At 35.9% G+C, this 22,819-nt stretch overlaps 2 protein-coding genes across 5 annotated transcripts in view; one reads left to right on the top strand and one right to left on the bottom strand.

Annotated features, from left to right (window-relative positions):
* LOC129791240 (ubiquitin carboxyl-terminal hydrolase puf) overlaps positions 1 to 12,544 on the top strand; it is a 25,802-nt gene extending 13,258 nt beyond the window's left edge. The window contains exons 7-12 of the mRNA XM_055829310.1: positions 8 to 862; positions 3,494 to 3,684; positions 3,753 to 4,105; positions 5,588 to 6,465; positions 6,538 to 6,751; positions 8,677 to 12,544. Of these exons, the coding sequence (XP_055685285.1) occupies positions 8 to 862; positions 3,494 to 3,684; positions 3,753 to 4,105; positions 5,588 to 6,465; positions 6,538 to 6,751; positions 8,677 to 9,182 (2,997 nt within the window). The 3' untranslated portion in view covers positions 9,183 to 12,544. The remainder of the gene's footprint in view (positions 1 to 7; positions 863 to 3,493; positions 3,685 to 3,752; positions 4,106 to 5,587; positions 6,466 to 6,537; positions 6,752 to 8,676) is intronic.
* Positions 12,107 to 22,819, bottom strand: LOC129791723 (uncharacterized). 4 transcript variants are annotated; one of them, XR_008750739.1, is made up of 5 exons: positions 22,190 to 22,816; positions 21,027 to 22,120; positions 18,953 to 19,154; positions 13,119 to 14,522; positions 12,107 to 12,599 (listed from the first exon to the last, which is right to left on the bottom strand). XR_008750739.1 is itself a non-coding variant. In XM_055830049.1 (5 exons), the coding sequence occupies exons 1-5, from the start codon at positions 22,290 to 22,292 to the stop codon at positions 13,234 to 13,236; spliced, it is 3,048 nt and encodes a 1,015-aa protein (XP_055686024.1). In that variant the 5' UTR covers positions 22,293 to 22,819; the 3' UTR covers positions 12,107 to 13,233. The 4 variants fall into 4 exon arrangements, 2 of the variants coding, with proteins under 2 accessions (XP_055686024.1, XP_055686035.1); XR_008750740.1 differs by having other exon boundaries at positions 12,107 to 12,337; XM_055830049.1 differs by adding an exon at positions 16,795 to 17,154 and having other exon boundaries at positions 12,107 to 14,522; positions 22,190 to 22,819.

Here is a 22,819-nt window from a genome sequence, read left to right as displayed (position 1 = left end):
TTTTTAGGTTGAAACTGGATCAGATAATGATGACAATTCATCAGATGAAGCTCTCTCTGTGGACAAAACACGTCCAGCGAGTTTAGACAAGATGATTGCGCTTGTGGCGTCTCTCGTGGAGCGATCACGAGGCCCGGATTTGCGATTACATCTCTCCTCGCGTGACTACAACGCCATAGCCGGGGGCAAGGGGTTCCCATTTCTCTATCAGCAAATTAAGGATAACATAAATCCCCATCAGACGCGTCATTTAATCCATGCGCTGTGTCGCTTCGATGATCGTCTGGCAAATCAGATAATCTCAATGCTATTCACGGCTGTGACGAAGCACACGGAGCTCTGCGGGCCCTTCTTTAAGCTCCTCACACTCTTAACGGAGAATTCAGTTGGCCCCTCGGGGATGCCGTGCTTCTCGCAATTGGTGCTACAGCGTGTGTGGGATGCAGCTGAGTACTGCCCACAGTCAGCACTTGATTGGTTAGCCGTGCAAGCGCCAAGGAATAAAATAGCCCACAGTTGGATCCTTCAATCGGCCGAACAGTGGGTCGAACCATTCCTCTTGGCGCACAACAATTCACGCGTACGCAATGCAGCAGCCTATCTGCTTGTCTGCCTAGTTCCGTCGCAATCTTTCAGGGCAAATTATCGCGTGAGTTCGCATCACAAACTCATGTTGCATGGGCAACAGAAGGAATTCACGGGAGATGCTCAAATCATTGCTCACAACATCCTCAATTTGTTGCTGCGTCTCCTGCGACAAGCACGCAACTACACGGAGATTGGATCGCATGGAACGGCTAAATTGACTGCCTACTTCACCCTCATGACTTACTTAATGGTCTCAAAGACTGAGAAATTAATGGTAAGGATCATTTTCCATTTGAAATCTTTGTCCTTTTGCATTTTATAACACCACTAAAAATATTTCTGCGCTTTTAACAGAAATAATTTGTCAAAATCCACCATCAATGTACTTCTAGCAAAACTTTGATTATTTTGACTAATTCAATTGGTGGAAAATATTTGACAATTTTATTCAGTTAAAGAGGATTTTAACACTTTGCACAATGTGATTTAACTGAAATATTTCGTCAATTTTACTGAAATTCATCGTTTTGATCAATTTAAATGATGGAAGAAGAACTTGACTGAAATATTCTGTCCATTTTTTCCATCAATGTAAAGGATGGCTAGGAAGTTAAGCCATGATTTTAATATTTAATTACTTTTGATTACACAGAGATGTCAGAAAACTTCTACCGCCAAAAGATGCGTAAATTCACGATATGATTAATTTTGCTTTTTATTTCAAAGCGATATCATGAAAATTGTAGTCGCCAGAGCAAAAGAAAATATGAAAAAGTCAATCATAACGCGTCCAGTTATTAGAGTTGGTATACCACAACGCGGATGGGTCAGTCTATGCGTTGTAATTTAATTTTTAAGTAGTATTAGTAGGCAAAGTTGATTTTTTTTATGAAATTCATCAATTCGAAAGACAAAAATGGTTATATCTCAACTTCTATTGCACATACAGAAATTTCTTGACTAGTTATGGTAAGGTATTGAAATAAGCTATAATCTGACATATATTTCGATACATTTCAAGGTCACCTCCAGAACACAAGATGGCGGATTTTTGTACAACAAAAACAGTTTTTTGCACTTTTCGTCCGTTGTAGAGTTTTGCAAAACCTTTAATTTGATACCAAATTGAGCAAAATCGGACAATCCGTTCAAGAGATATGGCTCTTAGAACTTTTCAAATTCAAGAATTTTTCAAATGGCCATATCTTCTAAACGGCGACATAGATTTTCTTCATTTTCGGACTGGTGAAAGATATTAAGTCAGGCTACAACATATCAAAAATTCAAGGAAATCTATGATCGTGATTCGGAGAAATTGCCCCTTAAAGTTAGACAATTTTTGTTTTTGTTTTTAGCGCCTCTTGCGGATGTTTTTGAAACTTGGAATGTTCTAAACAGTTGTAGGGCTTCTCAATACCTTTCATTTGATACCAAGATGGTCAAAATCGGTCAAGCCGTTCTCGAGATATATCGAAAAAACGCTTTTTGCTTTAGGCCGCCATATTTGCTAAACCGCTTGACCGATTTTCAAGTATGAATTATCGATGTAAACGTCTCACTGAGCCCTACAACATACTAAAATTTCAGACTTCTAGCTATAAGGGAAGTGGTTGTTGGTATTTCAACATGGCGGACGGCGGCCATCTTGGTTTTTGAAAATGCGAAAAAATGAAATTTTACACCCACATTTCTATAGAAAACTTCAAACCGGAAGTCTCTATCTGTTACCGTTCTTGAGATATAAGGCAAAGTATGGGTCTAAAAAAAAAACAATAAAATGCTCAAAAGGCTTGAATATTTGGTCGTATAATGTCTGGAAATTGAACGATCTTAGATTCGTTTTGAAGGTTTAAATGAATATCAACAGACACGGAATCCAGAATATTTCATCGTTTTCTATTTTAAAAAAAAGTAACTTTCACATTTTGTGCTCTGTTGGCTACAATTCTTAAGATATCGGCTTAAAGTAAAGAGCAAATTAAACTTTGCAGATATCTCAATCCAATCAAAAGTTATTAACTGTCAAAATCATAACATAACTTCTGATTTCTGACTTTTTAAAAATTTACTTTGACGATTTTTCCTGAAACACAACAGCAATAACAAAAAGCATCAAATTCGTTTAAGCTCTCTTTAAAATAGGTATACGGTGGAATTATGCATATAAGAATATTATAATGCAGGCTTAGACGTAACTTTTATAAATTTTTGCTCTCTATTCAATGCAATTTAAGATTTATCTTAATATATAAAGCTGAAAAGTCTGTCTGTGGCACATGAACTCCTCCTAAACCGCTGGGCCGATCTTGATGAAATTTGGTATGGGGTTAGAGGGGGTCAATACGAGTTGCAAGCGCTATATGGGATTCCGCCCCAGCCCCCCTTTATAGCGCCCCCACAGAAAAATTGTTTTTACCCCATTTTCTGCTGAAGGGTCAGGTAACGGGATTTTTTTATTTTAAAAATTTTTCGCTGTACCGTATTATTCATCCCCCTACTAATATACGCCCCCTTTTTATAGCTTAAAATGGATTTTGTTCACACGTGATTGGGGGCTCGGGTTGACTAGTTTTTAATATAATTCAAATTCTTTAATCAGAAAATCTTACATATTTTCCTGGACAAATCAGGAAAATCCAAGCCCGACTTAAAAATTTTAAGTCTGACCTAAAACCTTAAGACCGACGGAGCAGTTAATTCGGCTCTTTAACTTTCTGTTGTTTTGACTATTTAAATTTGCATTTTTATCTTTTCATTGAATAACTATAATATAAAATTTAGCTCTTAAAAATCAGTTAAAATGACTAATAAATTCTGTTAAAATCTTATTTCACTGATTACTTTAGTCATTTTAACCAAGTTTTTTTTAAGAGTGATTAATAACATTTTTGTGCCTTTTTTGCAGCTTGGCCCACACATTAGGGCACTTTGGGACCTCTTCCATCCACGTCTGTCAGAGCCAGGAGTCCCAGCACATCACAATAAACAAGCCCTCCTCGCTTTTTGGCATCATGCAACGACAGATTGCCCTGAAAATGCCCAAATTGTCGTCAATTGTCCGGAAATTACGAGAAATATTGCTTTCAACTACATTTTGTAAGAGATTTCTTTTCAAGAGTTTTTTTTTTTGGAGATTTCTAACTTTTTTTTTTGTTAAATTTCAGAGCTGATCATGATGAATCGGAGATTGTTGCGTACAATCGTGCAATGCTCCCGGCATACTATGGGCTCCTCCGGATGTTCTGTCAGCAGAGTCGAACGCTAACGCGGCAATTGGCGGCACATCAGAATCTTCAGTGGGCCTTTAAGAATATCACGCCGCATCCCACGCAGTACGCAATGGCCGTTGAGGAGCTCTTCCGGCTCATGACGCTCTTTGCGCAACGGCACCCCGATGCGAGTGAGAGTGATCAGAGGGAAATCTCCAATTTCCGACGGACCACACTCACGGCATACTTAACGGGGTTGGATGCACGCGTGTCTTGGGGTACACTGATAGCTGCCCTGAGGATACTAGGTGAGACACCACCGGGTTGTTGGCATTCCACGCGCGATTAAAGGAAGTTAGCTGTGTTTCTTTCAGACACAGCTTTTGTGTATACCGAGCAAAATCGAATGTCGTCAGATCGGACTCAAACTTGGGATGAGCACGAATTAGGGTCCCCACATTCCAAAAAAAGAACGTATGGGCCAAAAAAAAATTTTTCCGGCCGTCCGTCCGTTGTTCAACCCGAAATTGCAAGAGAACGGTAATAGATAGAGACTTGCGATAAACGGCAAAGTTCATATATCGGGTGGAAGACATCCGATTATGACGTCAAATTTTACCCCCCACGCCATTTTGGATAACCTCAAAATTTTGTTTTCGCTATATCTCAGCCGCTATTATAGCTAGAGGTCTGAAATTTTTATATATTGTAGGGGCCATCAAGACCTTTCCAACGATACCTCATTTTCGAAAATCGGTCAAGCCGTTTAGTCAATATGGCCGCCACAATTTTTCATCGAAAATCGACCATAACTCGAAAACGGCTTAACCGATTTTGATCAACCCGGGGTCAAATGAAAGCTCTTAACAAACCTTGCAGCTTTCTAGAACATCATAAGTTTCAAAAGTCACCGCTAGGGGGCCAAAAATCAAAAACAAAATTTTCGATTAGTTTTCGATGAATATTTCGAAAACGCCCTTATCAATTTGCTTCATTTTTTGATATATTATAGCCTACTATAACATCCATTTATAAAAAAAAATTAAAAAAATTTATGCCGCCATTTTGAAAATTATTGAGTTCCAACTTTGACATGTCATATCTCGGATACTACAAGTCCGATTTTGATCAACTCAAGCGCAAATGAAAGGTTTCGTGAAACCCTACAAATGTCTAGAACATTGCAAGTTCGAGAAATGACCGCGAGAGGCGCTAAAGTCAAAATTAAAATTTTCGAAAATTTCGAACTCGAATATTTCGAAAATGCCATTATCGATTTACTTCACATTTTAATATGTTATAGTTGAGGTTAAGACCTTTCCAACGATAGCTCAAACTCGAAAATCTATGGAGCCGTTCCCGAGATATGGCGTTTTAAAGATTTCTTGGGGGATGACTTTCCAACTTTTTCGGACTTTGCGCGTATTTAAATGAATTCGCGTTAGGGGTAACTGGGGCAAAATGTTATATCGCAAGGTTCGGAAAATGGACTGAAAATGCATTTTCCCATTGAGATAGAAAGAAATCGTGTGAGACAAAGTTGTAGCCCAGAAAATTTCCTATAAGACAGTCGTCATTATAAAATTAAAATATTTTCTCAGTACATACCAAGGAAAATATACTTCTCAATTAAAATTAACAAATTGCCCCATGTTCCCCTATAGTTTGCTCTCACAATATTGGTACACTGAAAGAAACACAGCTCTCGTAAGCTTGGTCAGCTTACCAGTACATTTCTTTGGGGATGGATTGTAATTGTTTTCCTTTTCCCTTTCTCTCTCTCTGTTTAGTTGATAATGATGAGGATCGTTTGTTTGTCGTCCTCCATGGGGGGATTGCGATGGCTTTTGAGGCTCTCCATACACTGCATTCCATGTATCATGAGGCCACAGCGTGCCACGTGTCGGGAGATCTGCAGGAACTTCTGGCGGAGCTGGTGCTCCTCGTGAGTACGCTACGTTTGACAAATCGCAATGATCCGAAGAAGAGGCTGCAACCGGGAGTGCTGAAAGGACTCCAGGAGGGCGTGAGACGCCTTGCAACACTCCTCAACACGTACAACCCGCCGGAGATGCGAAATCTCGCCCTGGAGGTGCTCAAGGAGCTCGTAAAGAATTCCACGGTGGAGGTGATCAATATCCTCGTGCCCCTTCTCACGCACTGCCACACAGCATCACAGAACTCCACGCATCCCCTCAGTCAGCTCGGCTACTACTTCCCGCGACGTGGTTCCGCAAAGAGTAGCTGGCAGTCAATTTCAAAGAGTGCCCCCCGTCCGCCGCGGCCAATGGTACAGATGAGTGTGCCGCAGACGCAGCTCGTGCAGAAGGGGACCGATAGGGACTTTGATGCTGCCCTCGAGGCCTTCTACAAGCCCTACCACGATTTTCTCGATGTGATGTTCCGCATGGCTGTAAATACGAATCAAATGAATGAATCAATTGTAAATTTGAGCTGCTTAGCCGGCACCGAAGGGACAGCGTTGCATTTCAACTTCTTCCCCAAATTCTGGGTGGGTGTCTTCAACAATAAACAGACAAATAAATACGTGGAGTTGCTCACGAATAATCCATTCCTCACTGAATACATTGACATGATTCTACGCGATGAGAGGATCTCCCTCAATGATCCAATCATTCTCAGCTTCCTCGAGATCTACTATCCGAAGGTAAAAACGACTCGAAAAAAAAGGCTCTTTGAACGGCTTTTTAAAGAGGATTTAACGATCTTTCTCTTTCAGATTACATCGCGATTGACAATCCCACGACTCCTTGATTCGATTGCAACGATAATTCTGAGCAAGGAGAATGTTGTTGATCTCTGTGGGGACATTCTGGCGGTCAGGGTGATTGTGGAGAGCACAAAGGACTTACCGGTGTGGATACAGAAGCAACTCCGTGTGGCCCTGCAGGAGGTAAAGGCGCGATTCAAGGATGACATCACAATGCATGAAGGTCAGTGATTATTTGTTTGTTTATTTAACCCTTTTATGACTTTAAAGGTTTAATAAAATTAGGATTTCTCTGAAATTAATATTTTTGGGTTTCAATTTTTGGTAAAGAAAAGCAATAATTTATGTTTGACAAATAGAAATTTATTTAAATTTGAAAAATAAAATCATTAAAAAAATCATTTTATTTATTTTTTAAATTTCTTTAGCAAAAGTTTCAGGAGATTCATTATAAATTCCTTTTACAAATGTTTTTTTTATTCATTTTTATTTAAAATTTAAAAAAGTCTTCAAAAATTTTCAAATTTTAGGTTTTTATTAATTTTTTTCTATTACGGGTTCCATCCATTTAGATGATTTCCCCTAATAATTTTTTGATGACTTTAAAAATAATACGAGGTAAATGTATCCGTCGTGACGCCTGAAAATGTATCCGTGACGTCAAAATATGAATCCGTGACGTCAAAAATGTATCCGTGACGTCAAAAATGTATCCGTGACGCTAAAAAATATATCCGTGACGTCAAAAAATGTATCCGTGACGCTAAAAAATATATCCGTGACGTCAAAAAATGTATCCGTGACGTCAAAAATGTATCCGTGATGTCAAAAATGTATCCGTGACGTCAAAATATGAATCCGTAACGCCTGAAAATGTATCCGTGATGTCAAAAATGTTTCCGTGACGCCTGAAAATGTATCCGTGACGTCAAAAATGTATCCGTGACGTCAAAATATGAATCCGTAACGCCTGAAAATGTATCCGTGACATCAAAAAAGTATCGCCTGAAAATGTATCCGTGACGTCAAAATATGAATCCGTGACGTCAAAAATGTATCCGTGACGTCAAAAATGTATCCGTGATGTCAAAAATGTATCCGTGACGTCAAAATATGAATCCGTAACGCCTGAAAATGTATCCGTGATGTCAAAAATGTTTCCGTGACGCCTGAAAATGTATCCGTGACGCCTGAAAATGTATCCGTGACGTCATAAATGTATCCGTGACGCCTGAAAATGTATCCGTGACGCCTGAAAATGTATCCGTGACGTCATAAATGTATCCGTGACGCCTGAAAATGTATCCGTGACGTCAAAAATGTATCCGTGACGCCTTAAAATGTATCCGTGACGCCTGAAAATGTATCCGTGACGTCAAAAATGTATCCGTGACGCCTTAAAATGTATCCGTGACGCCTGAAAATGTATCCGTGACGTCAAAAATGTATCCGTGACGCCTGAAAATGTATCCGTGACGTCAAAAATGTATCCGTGACGTCAAAAATGTATCCGTGACGTCAAAAATGTATCCGTGACGTCAAAAATGTATCCGTGACGTCAAAAATGTATCCGTGACGTCAAAAATGCATCCGTGACGCCTGAAAATGTATCAGTGACGCCTGAAAATGTATCAGTGACGCCTGAAAATGTATCCGTGACGTCAAAAATGTATCCGTGACGTCAAAAATGTATCCGTGACGTCAAAAATGTATCCGTGACGCCTGAAAATGGATCCGTGACGTCAAAAATGTATCCGTGACGTCAAAAATGTATCAGTGACGCCTGAAAATGTATCCGTGACGTCAAAAATGTATCCGTGACGCCTGAAAATGTATCCGTGACGTCATAAATGTATCCGTGACGCCTGAAAATGTATCCGTGACGTCAAAAATGTATCCGTGACGCCTGAAAATGTATCCGTGACGCTATATCGTTTTTGAATTGAAAAAAATCTTTCTGGCAATGAAACGTCAATCGTTAGAATTACACGACGAATTGTCAAAGCTGTCAATTCAAATTCAAACGGTAGCCGTTAATATGTTTAAGAAATCTTTTAGTTTTATTATTAACTCTAAATCTTATTTTTAGTGCCTTTTAAAAATATTTTCTAAACTTGTGTAAAAAAAAAAACATTTTCGCCCTTGTAGATGAATCACCGCCAAAACGTAGGAAAATCAGTGAAAATGAATCAGATTCAGCTGTGACGGCCAGTGGGAGTGAAGAAGTTGCTCAGGCGCTGCCACCCAAAGAGGCGCCCACCGAGAGCAGTGAAATGTCACAGAGTATGAGCACAGAACCAGCGGAATCTGAGCCTTCCACGTCATCTGCCACGGAGACTGTTGAGATGGTGGATGTTTCAGGGGAGAGAGATACTTTGAGTGCAGCGGAAAAGTCCACAAGTTCCATGGAGACCGCGAGTCCGCCGCTGAGTAATCCGGGAGGATCGTCGGAGTGCAAGGAAAGGGAACGCATCATCAAGAAGATCGATGAGAATGTTGATTTAGCGCTGAAGAGTCTACCAGAGGTGAGTGAGGAGCCCACAGGGGCGGCGGCGCCGGAGGAGAAAAAGGAAGAGAAGGAGAAAGTTGAGGAGAGCACAACAAAGAAGGAAGAGTCTGAGACAAGTGAGAAGGATGAATCAAAAAGCAAGTAAATTTTAAGGATTGTTTTTTTTTTAAAGATTGTTTCGGATTTTTTTTTTTTTGTAATTTGTCCCTATAAAGCATTTTTTTGGGTTTTCCTTTTATATAGACATTTAATTTATAATAAGAAGCTACAACATGAAGAGCTCAATGGGGGTTGTCTTGTAAAATTTTGATGATAAAATAATATTAAAAAAAATAATAATAAATAATTAATGAAAAAAAGAAAATTAATTTATAAGTGTGTGAGCGATAGAAACAGGACATTTTTTTTTTTGAAACATTTAACGTTTCCTTCTCTTTTTTTTATTAAGACAAAATGAAAACAATTTACTTTTATTCTAGTTATCAATGATGATGGAAGAAAAAAAACTTGCTAATTTATTACTTTTAAAAAATTATAAAAATAAATGAAAGAAATTATGGAAATTGTGAATGAAGAAAAAAGAGGCAGATCGGAGATATAAAGATAAATCGAACCAATTTGTAGTAATGTTTGTTTTAAGCATAAAAAAATCATACTTTTCATCCATAATGTTGGTTATTTTTCCAAAAAAATAAATCTTCATTTTTTGTAAAAAAAAATTAATTTAAAAATCCAACAAAAAAATTCATCAAAAAAATATAAATGTGACGAAGTTATGTGTGAAGGAAATACGAAAAAAAATGAAAATAATAGTAAAAAAAAAAAAGTAATTGTAATTATTGCATCCAATAGATAAAAAAAAATGCAAATAGCACGTTTCATCTTCTACTTCAAAAAAAGAAAAGATAAGAAAAATCTACGCAGGACATTCTCTAAAAAAAAAAAACGAAAATCTTCACTTTTCTTAATATTTCTTTCCTATTACATTGATAAGGACAAGATTAGAGGGTTTTTATGCTCATGAAAATGATTAAAATAAATCATAAATATTCATTATTTTCTAGAGGAATTTCCCTTTAAAACGTTTTTTTTTAAACAATTAGGGAATCTGCTACTTAAAATGTTTTTTTTAAGCTTCAAAAGCTTTTGAAGGTGAGTTTCTTTATGGAAAATTTTCAGTTTTATTTATTTTTATTTTATTTAACTGATGCTCAGAAGTATAAAAAACTAATGCAGAGCTATAAAAAGTTAATTTTTTCTTCATACGAATTTTAACTTTCTGCTTTACCGATTTTTGTTAAAAGGAAATTTTCTTCTTCAGTCAGTAGATTAAAGGGGAAGGATTAATTTTTCTTCCAGAGCTTTCGGCTCTTTTCGAGCCTTCCTAGTAAGAGCTTTATTCGTTTTTTTTTTTTAAAGGAGGTTAATGACTCAAGTAAAAAAAGATATCCCGTCAGACCTCCAAAAAAACTTTGATTCTCAAATGAACGGTAATAGATCAAAGAATGAAAGGAGTTTATTCATGCCAATATGAGTTAAATATGACTTCCTTTAACCCTTGGAGGATTTTGCTGGCCAAAAAGGATAATTCGACTTTTTTAAATCGCCATAGAAATAAAATCTATTTAACATTTCATGATAAATTCTACATCTGTATGTAGGGAAGTTTCATTACTTCAAGATCGTCAAAAGAAAACTTGGAAAAATATTTTCTTTTGAGAGAAAATGAAGATTAAACTTTTGAGGTTAGAAACCTCAATCCTCCAAATGTTAAGGAAACTCGATGTGCAAAAATATAATCCTATAAAAAAAGAAAAAGAATAAGAACTTGCCAAACAAACTTACCATTTTCACAGGAATATGCTGAAAAAAATCAAAAGATTTACGTAATGGTTAATCTGTTTGACGATATCTAAGTCTTTGAAGATCTTTTGCGAGATTACGATTGTTCGAATATTTCCTTGAATGACGTCATAACCCATATACTGATGAATAAACTCCTTTTCCCTATGATTTTCACCGAACAAAACTTTCTAACTGAATACATTGAAGTTTGAATGATTTTCTGCCACGAAATATGTCTATTTTAGGGTTGATTTTGATGCAAAAAATTAATAAAATTAGCCATAAAAGAATTCTTATTCAAATCTGTCTAATATACTACTGATTTCAACGAGAAATAGCGTTAAATTGAGTTGTTCAAAAATTTTAAAATTCATTTCTTTTGACTCCTAGAAACTTTAAACGATTTTAATAAATCTGTCAGGAGTTTTTGACGTTAGAATGTTTGTGTATCAATAAGGAATTTTTAAGTTATGTTTTTTTAAAAGAATTTTTTACTGAAATTTCAAGATTCCAAGCGAATTTCAAGGGTTTCTTGATTGCTGAATAATGCCCATTATGTAGGGGAGGGCGAGGCTAATAAAGTCACTTAAGGGTTTGGAAAAAGCCGAATATATCATATTTCCTAGCTAGATAGAACAAAATGATCTGAGAAAGAGTTGTAGGGCAAGAAATGTCCTAAAGAAATGAGTTATACATTTCGCTTTATCTGTTTGGGAAATATGATATTTTGAGCTTTTTCTAAACCCTTAAGTGACTTTTTTAACCCCGCTCTCCCCTAGTCTTTTCTTGATTTTCACAAATTTTCATTGAAATTCGTTCAGTAGATGGTTTAAAAGCCAATTTTCTCTCACCCTTTCTCAAGTAAAATGATCAGAATCAAGAGTTTTGTGGTTGAATGAGCTATTTTAGTTAATTTTTCGTCGGAATCAGCATATTCGTTATCACAAAATCATCAAAATCACATTAAACTATGAGAAAATCTTCCATAAAGGATCTGAAATAGCTTTTCAAAAAATGAATTTAATGTTTTGTTAATAAAAAGTAAAACTTTCCGCCATTCTTGAGAATAAGTCCCTTGTCCTTTTAAGCAGATAACGAAGAAAACAAAAATATAAAAGTGATTTTTGTAGAATGATCCTCAATCTCTGTTCCATTTATTGCAAATTTATAATGTTAAAGAAAATCTGAATAAATGGTTTTTTGTACAATAAAACACCCACACTCTTTTTTTTCTTTTTACATAAATAACATTTATTTTGTAAGTATATTTACATGCTTTCACTTTTCAAATTATACAAAGTTTTTCAACGCTTTTCTCTCTCCCTCTTTTCACTATCATTAAGTAGGTTTAATAACTTTTTTTTTCTTTATAATATTTCTTCCAACTAACATTGCATCATGATTTTCTTAGCCATTCAACTTTTCTTTTTATTCTTTAAGCAAGACTCACAATTTCTTATAAATGTGTTCAAAAAGAATAAAAGAGCAAAAAAAAACAGAAGAAAAATTGAAAAATATAAATGATAATACAGTTTTTTCTTTCTGTGTGTTATGTAAAATATAATAATAGATTTTAAGTAAAATGAATGGTCTTTTGCTTTTTTCTTTTTTTTTTTTAACTTTCAGAGGATTTTAAATTTTCCTCTTTTTGAGGATTTTTTTTTAATAAATGATTGTTTGGACTACAATCAGTGGCCTACCACAGCTCAAGAAGTTTCTTATGAAAAATGTTTGCAAAATCAATGGCAATTTCTTTGTCAATTTTTCAATCTAAAAAAAATCTTTAGAAAAATATTTTCTTTTGAATTAAATATTGTTAAATCAGATTCTTTCAGTAATTTTAGCTGCTCTAAGCTATTAAAAAAAATTATTTTCTCTCCTAAACAAGACTGGATATTTTTTCCTAAAAATAAATTGATTAACCCTTTAAGGACTTACTAAATATTTTGTAAAAAAATATTTTTTGGATTTGATCTCCAATACGAAATTTAGAAACTGACGAAAAATCGCATTTTTTTGTTAGTTTTTTATCCTCTTAGATTTTTAAAAAATTATCAAGGCTTATTCCATTAACGATTGAGACTAAATTTTTCACCCAAATTCCAAGGAAAATGCCGAAAAACCTTCAAAGAAGGAAGACTCCAAAATAATCATTGAGGAATTAACGAAAAAATTCCTTAAAAAGTCAATCAAACTGCCATTTAAATTTGCAAACTTCCCCAAGGTAACCTCCTACCCCATAAGCCTGTAATCTCTCTTCAACAATCCCTCTAGAATTTTTTTTACAGAAGATAAGCGATCAGATTTCACATGGAAACATCCCCAATTGTGGTCTGATCGCACTCTAATAATCATTTCTTGCTGAATCCCGCACGTGGGAGATTAATAATTGATTTTGGTGCACGAAAACTCATGTCGGGAATCACAGAAATCCCCGATGGGTCCTTTTGCGCCCTCCTCCCAGGCACATAGCCCTGATTTCCACTTGAAATGGTCGCCAGGGGGTTAACAAGCGGGAACCCATTGATTTGCCCATTATTTGGGCCCTTGGCAAGGTGATTGTTATTCGTGAATTGCTTCGTGGAATTCCCCCCAATGCCCGTTGTGAAGAATTGGGGCTGTGTGAAGATGTTGCTGTTGTGCCACGCTGTAAATTGCGGCGGTGGCAGCTGCGGCGTTGTCCAGGAGGAGAAATTTGGACCATTATTGAGGGATTTCTGTGCTGGTGCACCTCCACTCATAAAATCCGTCCAATCATCATCCCCCTTTGCCGTTGGGACGTTCCCGGAAACAAAATCCGACCACTCATCTTCATCTTTGTTCTTCTTTTCCGTTGCTTTTGGTTCAATTATGGCCACCTTCTCACCCCTTGCCGTGTCCTTTTTCTGCGGGAAAATCGCCTCAAGACGCGCCATCTCATCGGGGTTTATCCCCGGACTTGGCCATGCAATCTTTGGTCCACCTGACAATTGCATCACATTCAACGGCTGCAAAACAGGTGCCATTGATGGTTGCTGGCTTCCGGAATGTTGTGCCACTGCTGCTGTTGCTGCTGCAGGTTTAACTGATTGAAAATCACAGAATTCATCCTCCTCTGTCGTCACACCACTACCCCTCCCCACCACCCCACCATTCAGCATCTCCTCCGTGGGTGATACACCAAATGATGGCTTCTTAAACTCCACCACAACCTTCTCCGTACTACGATATGGTGACTCTGTTGGTGGAACTTCCACCGAATCGCTGTTGCTGCTCTTAAATTCCGCAAAATCCGAAAAATCCTCATCAAGTCGCACCACTTTATCGGGATTGTACTCAACATCCCGGTACTCCTTGACAACAATCTTATTCTCAGCAGCAATTGTACCACCCTCACCCACTTCCCGCGACACGGGATTGCTGGACTTACTCGGTGTGAAGATATGAGTTTCCCTGAGGGGTTGACTAAAGGACTGCGGCAGGACATTCGATGACACACGTGTACTCACTTCCTTCGCCACGTTGACGTCGTCTGGCTGTGCGACAGGTGCGTCACCGGCTGCTGCAGCTGCAACTGCAACCGTGGACGCCGCAGGAGGCTCATGCTGCTCTTTCGTAACTTCTGCATCGTCTGACTTCGGTACGAGGACTTTTGGGGTACCTAAATGGTAGTAAAATATCATATAAATGTGAAGCAAATATTTAAAAAAACATCTGAACATTTAATAAAGAAGAAAAATTAATAAAGGGGACGATGGCCTAAATCTGACCCAGTGGAATGTTTATTTACAAAACCTCAATTCGGCTGAAAAGCTTCTCTTATCTAATAATTCACGAGTCGTATTGCTTTGAATTGCCGTTTAAAAGAATTGCAAAACTTTGTAGATAAAAAAAAGTAGAACATAGATTTTTTAGTCGAGACACATGTGCTATAAAAAAATCTAAAGATTGGATAAATCTGCTTTAAGAAACACAAATTAAAAAGGTTTTAAATAGTAATAATTAAAAGAACATTTGGGGTATACTTTTAAAATTAATTTAAGAGGAAATAGATGTAACTGAATTTGATAAAATTCGCCGGTAGTGTTGTGAAAAGAGAATTTGTGCTAAACTAGAGATTAAACACGAATTTTCTAATCTTTCGGCAGAATGTAGCCTTCCTCTCAGAAGGTCTGGACAAATTTAACACAATTTTAAACTCAATTTCATTTAGATATTGAAAACACAACATTTTACAACAAGTTGAGAAATAATATACGAAAGTAATAATTTTATAGGTTTTACGGTATGTGTCTAGACTGCCATAAATTTTTTATGGTTAGAAGTGTTAAAATTAATAATGGTCAGACAAAAAAAAGAACAGATTTTGTTGAATCAAAGTGTAAGATCAAGAAAGGGAATCGAATCTGTTAAAAATAACATTTCTTTTCTTTAAAATTCATGAGTAATTTTGATTTTTAGACCTCATAGCCGAGACACATTTTGTGCTATAAAATAGAAATTTAAGTTATTTTAGCATTACAATACCAAAGAAGTGAGATAAGAAAATATGTCAATATTTTCAATGACAAATAGATAAAACACGAAATGGGATTTTGTTTTTAAATTTTCTTTAATTTCAATTTGCATAACACTTCAGAGTTTTTTTTTACTCCCTTTCTCATCAACTCATACAGGTGAAATTAATAAATAAGAGGATTCTGGATTATTTTCAAATATTTTAAGTGTCTTAACCTTAACAAAGAACTTTTCGAATACTAAACCATTGCTATTTGGCAATTATTTAGGTTATAAAAAAATTAAAGCAAAGCTACACCATTATTTTGTACCTGAAAAAGAAGATAACAATCATCAAAATTTGTTGTCGTCGTATAAAATCGACAAAAATTGTATATTTTCTCCGTATATTATACAAAAATATTTCATTTTCGATTGTTCTTTATTTGAATTAAAATCTATTCAAACACAAAATCAAATGCGGAAGATCAGATTTAGGCCAACTTCCCCTAATAATTAAGAAAAATATTGAATAAATGCGGCATTCTAAACGTTGAAAGATTAAGTTATTTAAACTAAAACTAATAAGTATTATCGCGCTAAATATTAGAAGGTTCTGAAGCTTATTTGTTACAATTTTAGTTCAATTAATTTTCTTTACTCTTTACATTTTATCAGAACTTTTTTGGCTCGAGTTTTGGGGACAAAAACTATCGGTATCAAGCTCTTCCTGTCAATACATTTTATGCCCTGGTGTACGTGAATCATTTTATAAAATCCAATTCATCAAAAGCCGTCTCCCCTTTCCGGTCAATTAGGCGCAAATTGCAAAAATTAATTCAATCCAATTTGGCAAATGCCCAAAAATAGGAAGGAAATTATGGAATTGTTATTTGAAATTCATTTTATTTTGGACTTGAGTGCAATCCTTTTTTACTTAAAAAGGATACCTACATCCAAATCTCTCAAAAGGATGTTTAAGGACAAAGAGATTAACTCTTTTGTTACATTTATCAACAAATTAAGGTGTTAAAGCTGGCAAAAATTTAACAGAGCTCATAAAATTCACGCTTTTATCGCTCATAAATTTACATACATAACACAATATATATGGGCAATAACTTTTCTGTAGAATATAGGTACCTTCTCCACAAATCATCTATGCGGGAACATTTTTCAGATAACATTTTTTTCTGCTACTTAAAACGCAATGGGGGAGGCGGTTAATCAAGGTGAGAGCGAGAAAGAGGTGCAAATGAATATATTTTTTTTCAACAAAGAAAAGAACTAAACTACACAAAGTTCTAAAACACACACAAACACTCAAGAAAAGATCAACACAAAGCATTAAAAAATTAATAATTGAATTAAAAAAAAAAGACATCGTGAAGGACATTTTATTAAATCCATAAATTAAGGGAGAGAAACACACTTACTGATGTCCAAAAAAGTGTCGAAGGAGTTTGTTGGATGTTTAGTGGAATATTTGTTATTAGTGATTCCATCACCATTGGATGCGAAAGCATTTGAGGAATTTGAATGGAATTTATCAAAGATGGACCAATCGAATGATCCAGCATTGATGTTGGATGTTTGATGCGGCATTTTTGGCATTTTAAACGACGTTTTGACGGCCCCCGTGTTTGTTGCAACATCACAATCAGCCAACATAGCAGCCGGTGGGATTTGATGGGACGCCACAGAGCATGAAGAGGAGGAATCAAGGTTTATTTTATCAAGATTAGCCACCACCACTAGTTGTTCTAGGTCCAATAGTAAAGTGTGTGCTTGTGACGCTGGATCAATTACAAGAAGATGTTTTTTTTCATATTCTTTCCATAGCCATTCACAAAAAAATAGAGATGAGAAAAAGAATTTTGAAAATACATTCAATGTTATTTTTTTAAAAGAAATTCTTCTTTTCCTTTTTTTTTGAAAGAAAGAAAGATCCAAAATAAGAAAAAAGACGATAGATATAGGAGATAAAAATAAAAGAATAGAGGAGATTTAAAGTTAAAGGAAAATCTATCGATTTACTTTTCAAAGAAAAAAATGAAAAATAAAGTTAATTCTTCCAATTTTAAGAAGTTTCCTTTACTACAGAATTACGTTAAATCTAATAAAGAAAAAATAAAAGATAAAAAGGAAGAAGAGATTCTAAACTAACTTGTATAGTAGAATATGCTATGAAAAAATTAATTTTCAAAAAATCATGGTCTATGTGAATATTTTTCGAGATGGAGAAAGAAAACTTTAAAAATCGCAACCTTTTTATGATTCATGCAATTTACAAAGAAAGTTTTGTTTTGCAGTAATTAACTAATTAAATCTTAACCCTTTGACTACTGAGGTTTTTTTTATTACGTTTAATAAGACAATTTAGTGTTTAAGACCATTTAATATATCCCAAAATTTAAAAAAAAATACGATTTATCAATTAATTACCCCTTTTGATGCCATTTTACTGGTTACTGTGGCCAATTCTGACCCTCAAATCTTCATAGATAAAATTTATATAATCTAATTAAGCAAATTGTGATCAATTTAATACGTGAAGGGCACTTCTTTTACTTTAAAGTGACTTTAAACTGAAGCCCGAAATACTTTTTATTTATTAACGATATAATTGCAATTAACGTTGAAATTGCATGCGGAGGACGAAATTGACCATCTTGGCCACGTCAAATTTTAACCCTTTAAGGTTTTTTGGGTCATACGCTGACCCAAACGTGAAACATTTTATTTTTTCAATTATTTATGAATGTAATTGTTTTTCCATGTTACAAATGCATCAAATTCACGTATAAGGGGTCAAAGAAGACGTTCTGAGTGAGAAAAGTCCCCTAAAAAAATTCATAGAATACAAATCGCGATAAAAGAGCGCATGAAAACGAAACGAAAAAATTTTGAAAAATTTATTTCAGAGCCACAATTCCTGCGGCTTGGACCTCCTGAAAATTCAATTTACCCGCAGCATTCCATTTGATCCTGCGAAAGGATTTTTTCCACGAATGATTTTCACCTGACTGAGCACTTGCTAAAAAGAACTTAACAAGTCAACCAAAAAGAGGATTCCCAGCAGTAAATAAAACAAATTAGCCATAAAGAAGGATAGGGTGGTCACTGGATCAAATTCCATATAGGTAGGTACGTATGAATCTTTTACATCTTTTTGCACTTAATTGATCCAGCTTGGCAAAGAAAAAACAAACAAACAAATAATTTGCGCTACAAATTGCTCATGTTTTTTTTTTCTTTACATCCTCTGAAAAAGCCTTGATGACTAAGCCAGAGACTCTTGAAAATTGTTTCAAATTTTATTGAAGAAAACTAAAACAAAACATTTTGTAAAAAAAAACAGGAAAATGTAAAAATAAAATGAAGGAAAAATCACTCAATTGCACTGCTTAAAGTGCAAAGTGTAGCTTTGAAAGAAAAAAAATGAGACAATCTTGCTGCAAAAGTGAAAAACACAAAGAAAAACAATTGGCCTTTCGATGGGTGATTGAAAAGTGAGAAAATGTGTGAGATTTTTGTTTTAGATGAAATGAGATGAAAAGAGGTAAAAAAAATGATTTGCAAACGTGGACTCACCATCGAGAGGATTCACGAGACCCGCAGATGTCCAGTCAAATTGAGCTGCTGGCACTTCAGACGGTGCGATGCTGGTTAATTTATCAGATCCTTCCACACGGTGCGTACTGGACGATGCACCTGGTTTCATGGGTTGCAATGGGCTGAAGCCGAGATTTGCAGCAAATCTCGGCATGGAACTATTCCATTTTCCCCCATGAAGCTGGAAAAGGATTTTTTTTCAATTTTAGAACAATTTTCTTCAATTTATTTGCTAACGTTTGATGTTTTACATAAAATTGAATTGATTCTTATTAGGTTTTGTACAAGGGGTGATTATCTGAATAAAAATATTCGGATGATTCGCCAAAGAAATCAAAATATTAAGAGACGAACATTTCTTTTTAGTCTTAAATCGGAAAAACAGGAACAAAAGCCTAAACAGTACTAAATTCTATTCGAAGAAGTAAAATACATTTTAGCACCTTACAGGCTTAAATTTAGTACCTTTTCCCATTGTATTCAGTATAATTTTTCAGCTAGAATTTACTGTTTTTGGATAAAATTTAGTACTTTTAAATATTGAACTTTTAGTACTTTTTCGGCTTGAATTTACTATTGTTTCTACTAGAATTTAGTACTTTTGAAAATTCAATCATAAAACAGTAAATTCAATAATTAAAAGTACTAAATTCTAATAGAAAAGATACTAAATTCTAGCAAAAAATATAATAAATTCTAACCGAAGAGTTCTGAATTCAATAGGAAAAAGTACTAAATTTAAGCCGACAAAGTACTAAAAAAAACTAAATTATAACTGAAAAAGTTCTGAGTTCAATCGAAAAAGTACTAAATTCAAACTAAAAAAGTACTAAAAATAAGTAAATTCTAATCGAAAAGATACTAAATTCTAGCCACAAATATAGTAAATTCTAACCGAAAAAGTTCTGAATTCAATCGGAAAAAGTACTAAATTCAAGCTGGATAAGTACTAAAATGGCGAATAAATATACTAAATGAAATCCTGAAAAGTACTAAAAAAGTAAATTATAACCGAAAAAGTTCTAAATTTAATCGGAAAAAGTACTGAAATCAAGCCGAAAAAGTACTAAAAAAGTAAATTTTAACCGAAAGAGTTCTGAATTCAATTGGAAAAGTATTAATTTTAAACCGAAAAAGTACTACAAATAAGTAAATTCTAAACGAGAAAGTAGTAAATTCAAGCTGAAGAAGTACTAAATTCTAGCTGAAAATAAGAATATTTATATTTTCGGAAATATTGTGATTATTATCGGGTAATCTTTGGATTATTCGCTAAAGTAATAAAAATATTCTGTTTTATACTAATTTTTGAATTACTTTTTTTTAACCCTTGGAATGAGGAGCGGGGTCGTTGAACGACCCCAGCCCTATATTTCGTGCTATAACTTAATAAATATAAAAGTTAGCGTTCCCATCTTTTGGAAATAAGTTCCTTGTTTATCTGAGGAGGTTGTGTAAAAATTTCAGCTCAATCCGACCACCACAAGAAAAGTTATTAAGGAAAATGTAGAAGAAGGGAATTCAAAAATTGGTGTAACGGTCATGCTGCGGAAAATTTCTTAGAGAATAAACAACATAAAACATAATTAGAAGCATGTAAATGTGCAAAACAATAAAGAATATTCGAGAAATATTGCCATTTATCACGTTGCGGGAAGTAAGGGGAATGTGGGGAAGAGTGGAAAAAAATAGCAGTTGGGGTTAACTTTCTTGGCAAATTTCTCAAGAAGAAATTGTGAAAAGTGAGTGAAAAATGTTTTTCCCTAATATCTCCTTCTAAGTGTTTTAGGGTAGCAAATTTGTGGTGCAGGGTGCAAGAGGACTATATAAGGAATCTATAGGCACTAACCCGACAACTCCAGGTTGTATAGTTTGGGAGAAAATTGGCCTTCTTTTTGGGGTCGTTCAACGACCCCACCTTCGCATTCTACGTAACTACCAAGGCCTCCGCATTCCAAAGGTTAATTTATTTTAATGTCCTTTTCAAACTAATCTATTTAATTTCCTTCACAAAAATAAAACATTCAAATAATCAGAAATAAAAGGAACTTACAATATTCCTGGAATCGATTCCCAATGATCGGATAAGAGATTGATTAGACGTTGAGTTCGGCCATTGATACTGAAGTGCCTTGGAAGCTTCAAAGTCCTTCAAATCCAGGAGAATTTGACTCTTCTGTGCAAGTTCTGTGTCAATCTTTGTATTCTCTTCCGTGGGTTTTGTTCCTTCCGGCGAATCTTCTTCGCCTTTGGGGAACATAAGACTGAGTGCCGATAGAAATTGACTATTAAGATTGTTGGTATCTATCACAGCTGTTGGTGCTGCTTCGGGTTGTTGGAAATCACTGAAATCTCCAAATTCATCATCATCATCACCCTGATTGTCCACAGATTGATTCACAACCACATTTGCTGCTACGGGTACGTCCGCAGGGACGTCAAATTGACTAAAATCCGCAACAAAATCTATCGTTTCTTCGCACGGAATACTGATTTCGGCTTTTGCGGACGTGAACTCCTGTAAATTGCCCTCGGACGGGATTTCGGGGTTTTCCGGAGGTGCTGCCTCCTCCCCATCTGCCTCCTGTCTCGGCATATCCGCCGCCGCAGTCGCGAATTCGGCAAAATCATCAAATTCTTCACCATCTTGACTCGCTTTGTCGTCAGAAATGACAAAGTTGACGTCTGTATTGTCTGGCACATGGAGGTGTGTGGGTGTTGCACTCTTAGACGCACCTCCGGAATCAAGGTGAAACGATGGCAGGGAAATTTCATCGCAGGAATTGCTATTCTCCTCCGCTGGGGCATCATCGGGGGAGCAACTAAAGTCTTCGGAAAGCACCAACGAGGGGGGACTTTCACATCGTTTCCCTGCGAGATCCTCCCCAAGGCGAAGTTCCTTCTGCCCAGCAGAACTTTCCTCCTCAACAATCACCTTTTCTTCCACTTTTTCCTGAGTTTCTAAAGCTTCAACTTCTTTGGGGTTCTGCTGCACAGCATCCACTGCAGATTCCCCCAAAGGATCTTCCCTCTCTGCTGGCAGAACCTCATGCCTCGAAGGTTCCACAACTACGGGTATTTCCGGAACAGGAAGATCATATTTATGCTCCAATGTGGAAGTTTTCTCTTCACGCGGAGACATTGAATCTACAAATAAATCGATTTTTTTTTACAATAAAAACTTCCGGAATGAGAGAATAAATGAAAAGAACTCACCATCAGCCCCCTCGAAGGCCCCAAAATCATCGTCATAGGGCTCAAAATCATCATCAATCGGGGGTGGAGTGTCACAGACAAGTGGTGGAATGGGATTAGACATTGTCAGATCACAATCTCTCTTAAGTACACGTTTCGCGGAAGGCCCTCCTGGCCAGCATTTACGTCTCTCCGGACAACGTTGCAGTGTTTCCTCCGCACACACAAAAAAAAGAACTTTCGACCTTCTGTGCGCTAATTTGCAGGTAAATCCTTCTATTCAGTGGGTTCACCTTCCCCCACGGGGTTGTTTTTTGTTGCCAGACAATGAATTGGATGATTAATCGTGTGTTACGACATTTTTCACCTTGTTTTCACCAAAAATTCACCAGCAATGCCTTTTCCCCCACGGCCCCCAAATAGCATAAGGTGCAAATCGATATTTATTGGGGGCAACACTTCATTCACGCAATTTCCCACAATTTTCACGACACCTGTGCACACAGAGGGAGCATCTCATGAATAAACTAACGTTTTCTCCTGTTTTTTTGATTGCTTTTCTCAAGGTTTTTTTTCTCTCTAAAATATATTTTTCCACGAAAATTCACTTTGCACCTTTTGACGTAATGTAGTTCCAAAATCAACCACTAC

Source organism: Lutzomyia longipalpis, chromosome 1, assembly GCF_024334085.1.
Source record: "Lutzomyia longipalpis isolate SR_M1_2022 chromosome 1, ASM2433408v1".
NCBI lineage: Eukaryota > Metazoa > Arthropoda > Insecta > Diptera > Psychodidae > Lutzomyia > Lutzomyia longipalpis.
This window is presented reverse-complemented; position numbering and strand designations above follow the sequence as displayed.

Excerpts from the sequence above, each read along its gene's own strand:
- LOC129791723 (XM_055830049.1), bottom strand. The coding sequence starts at position 22,292 with ATGTCTAATCCCATTCCACCACTTGTCTGTGACACTCCACCCCCGATT. Across the intron at positions 19,155-21,026 it reads GAATCGATTCCAGGAATATT|CTTCATGGGGGAAAATGGAA; the intron begins GTAAGTTCCTTT and ends ATCCTTTTCCAG. Across the intron at positions 14,523-16,794 it reads CGACACTTTTTTGGACATCA|GTACCCCAAAAGTCCTCGTA; the intron begins GTAAGTGTGTTT and ends ACTACCATTTAG.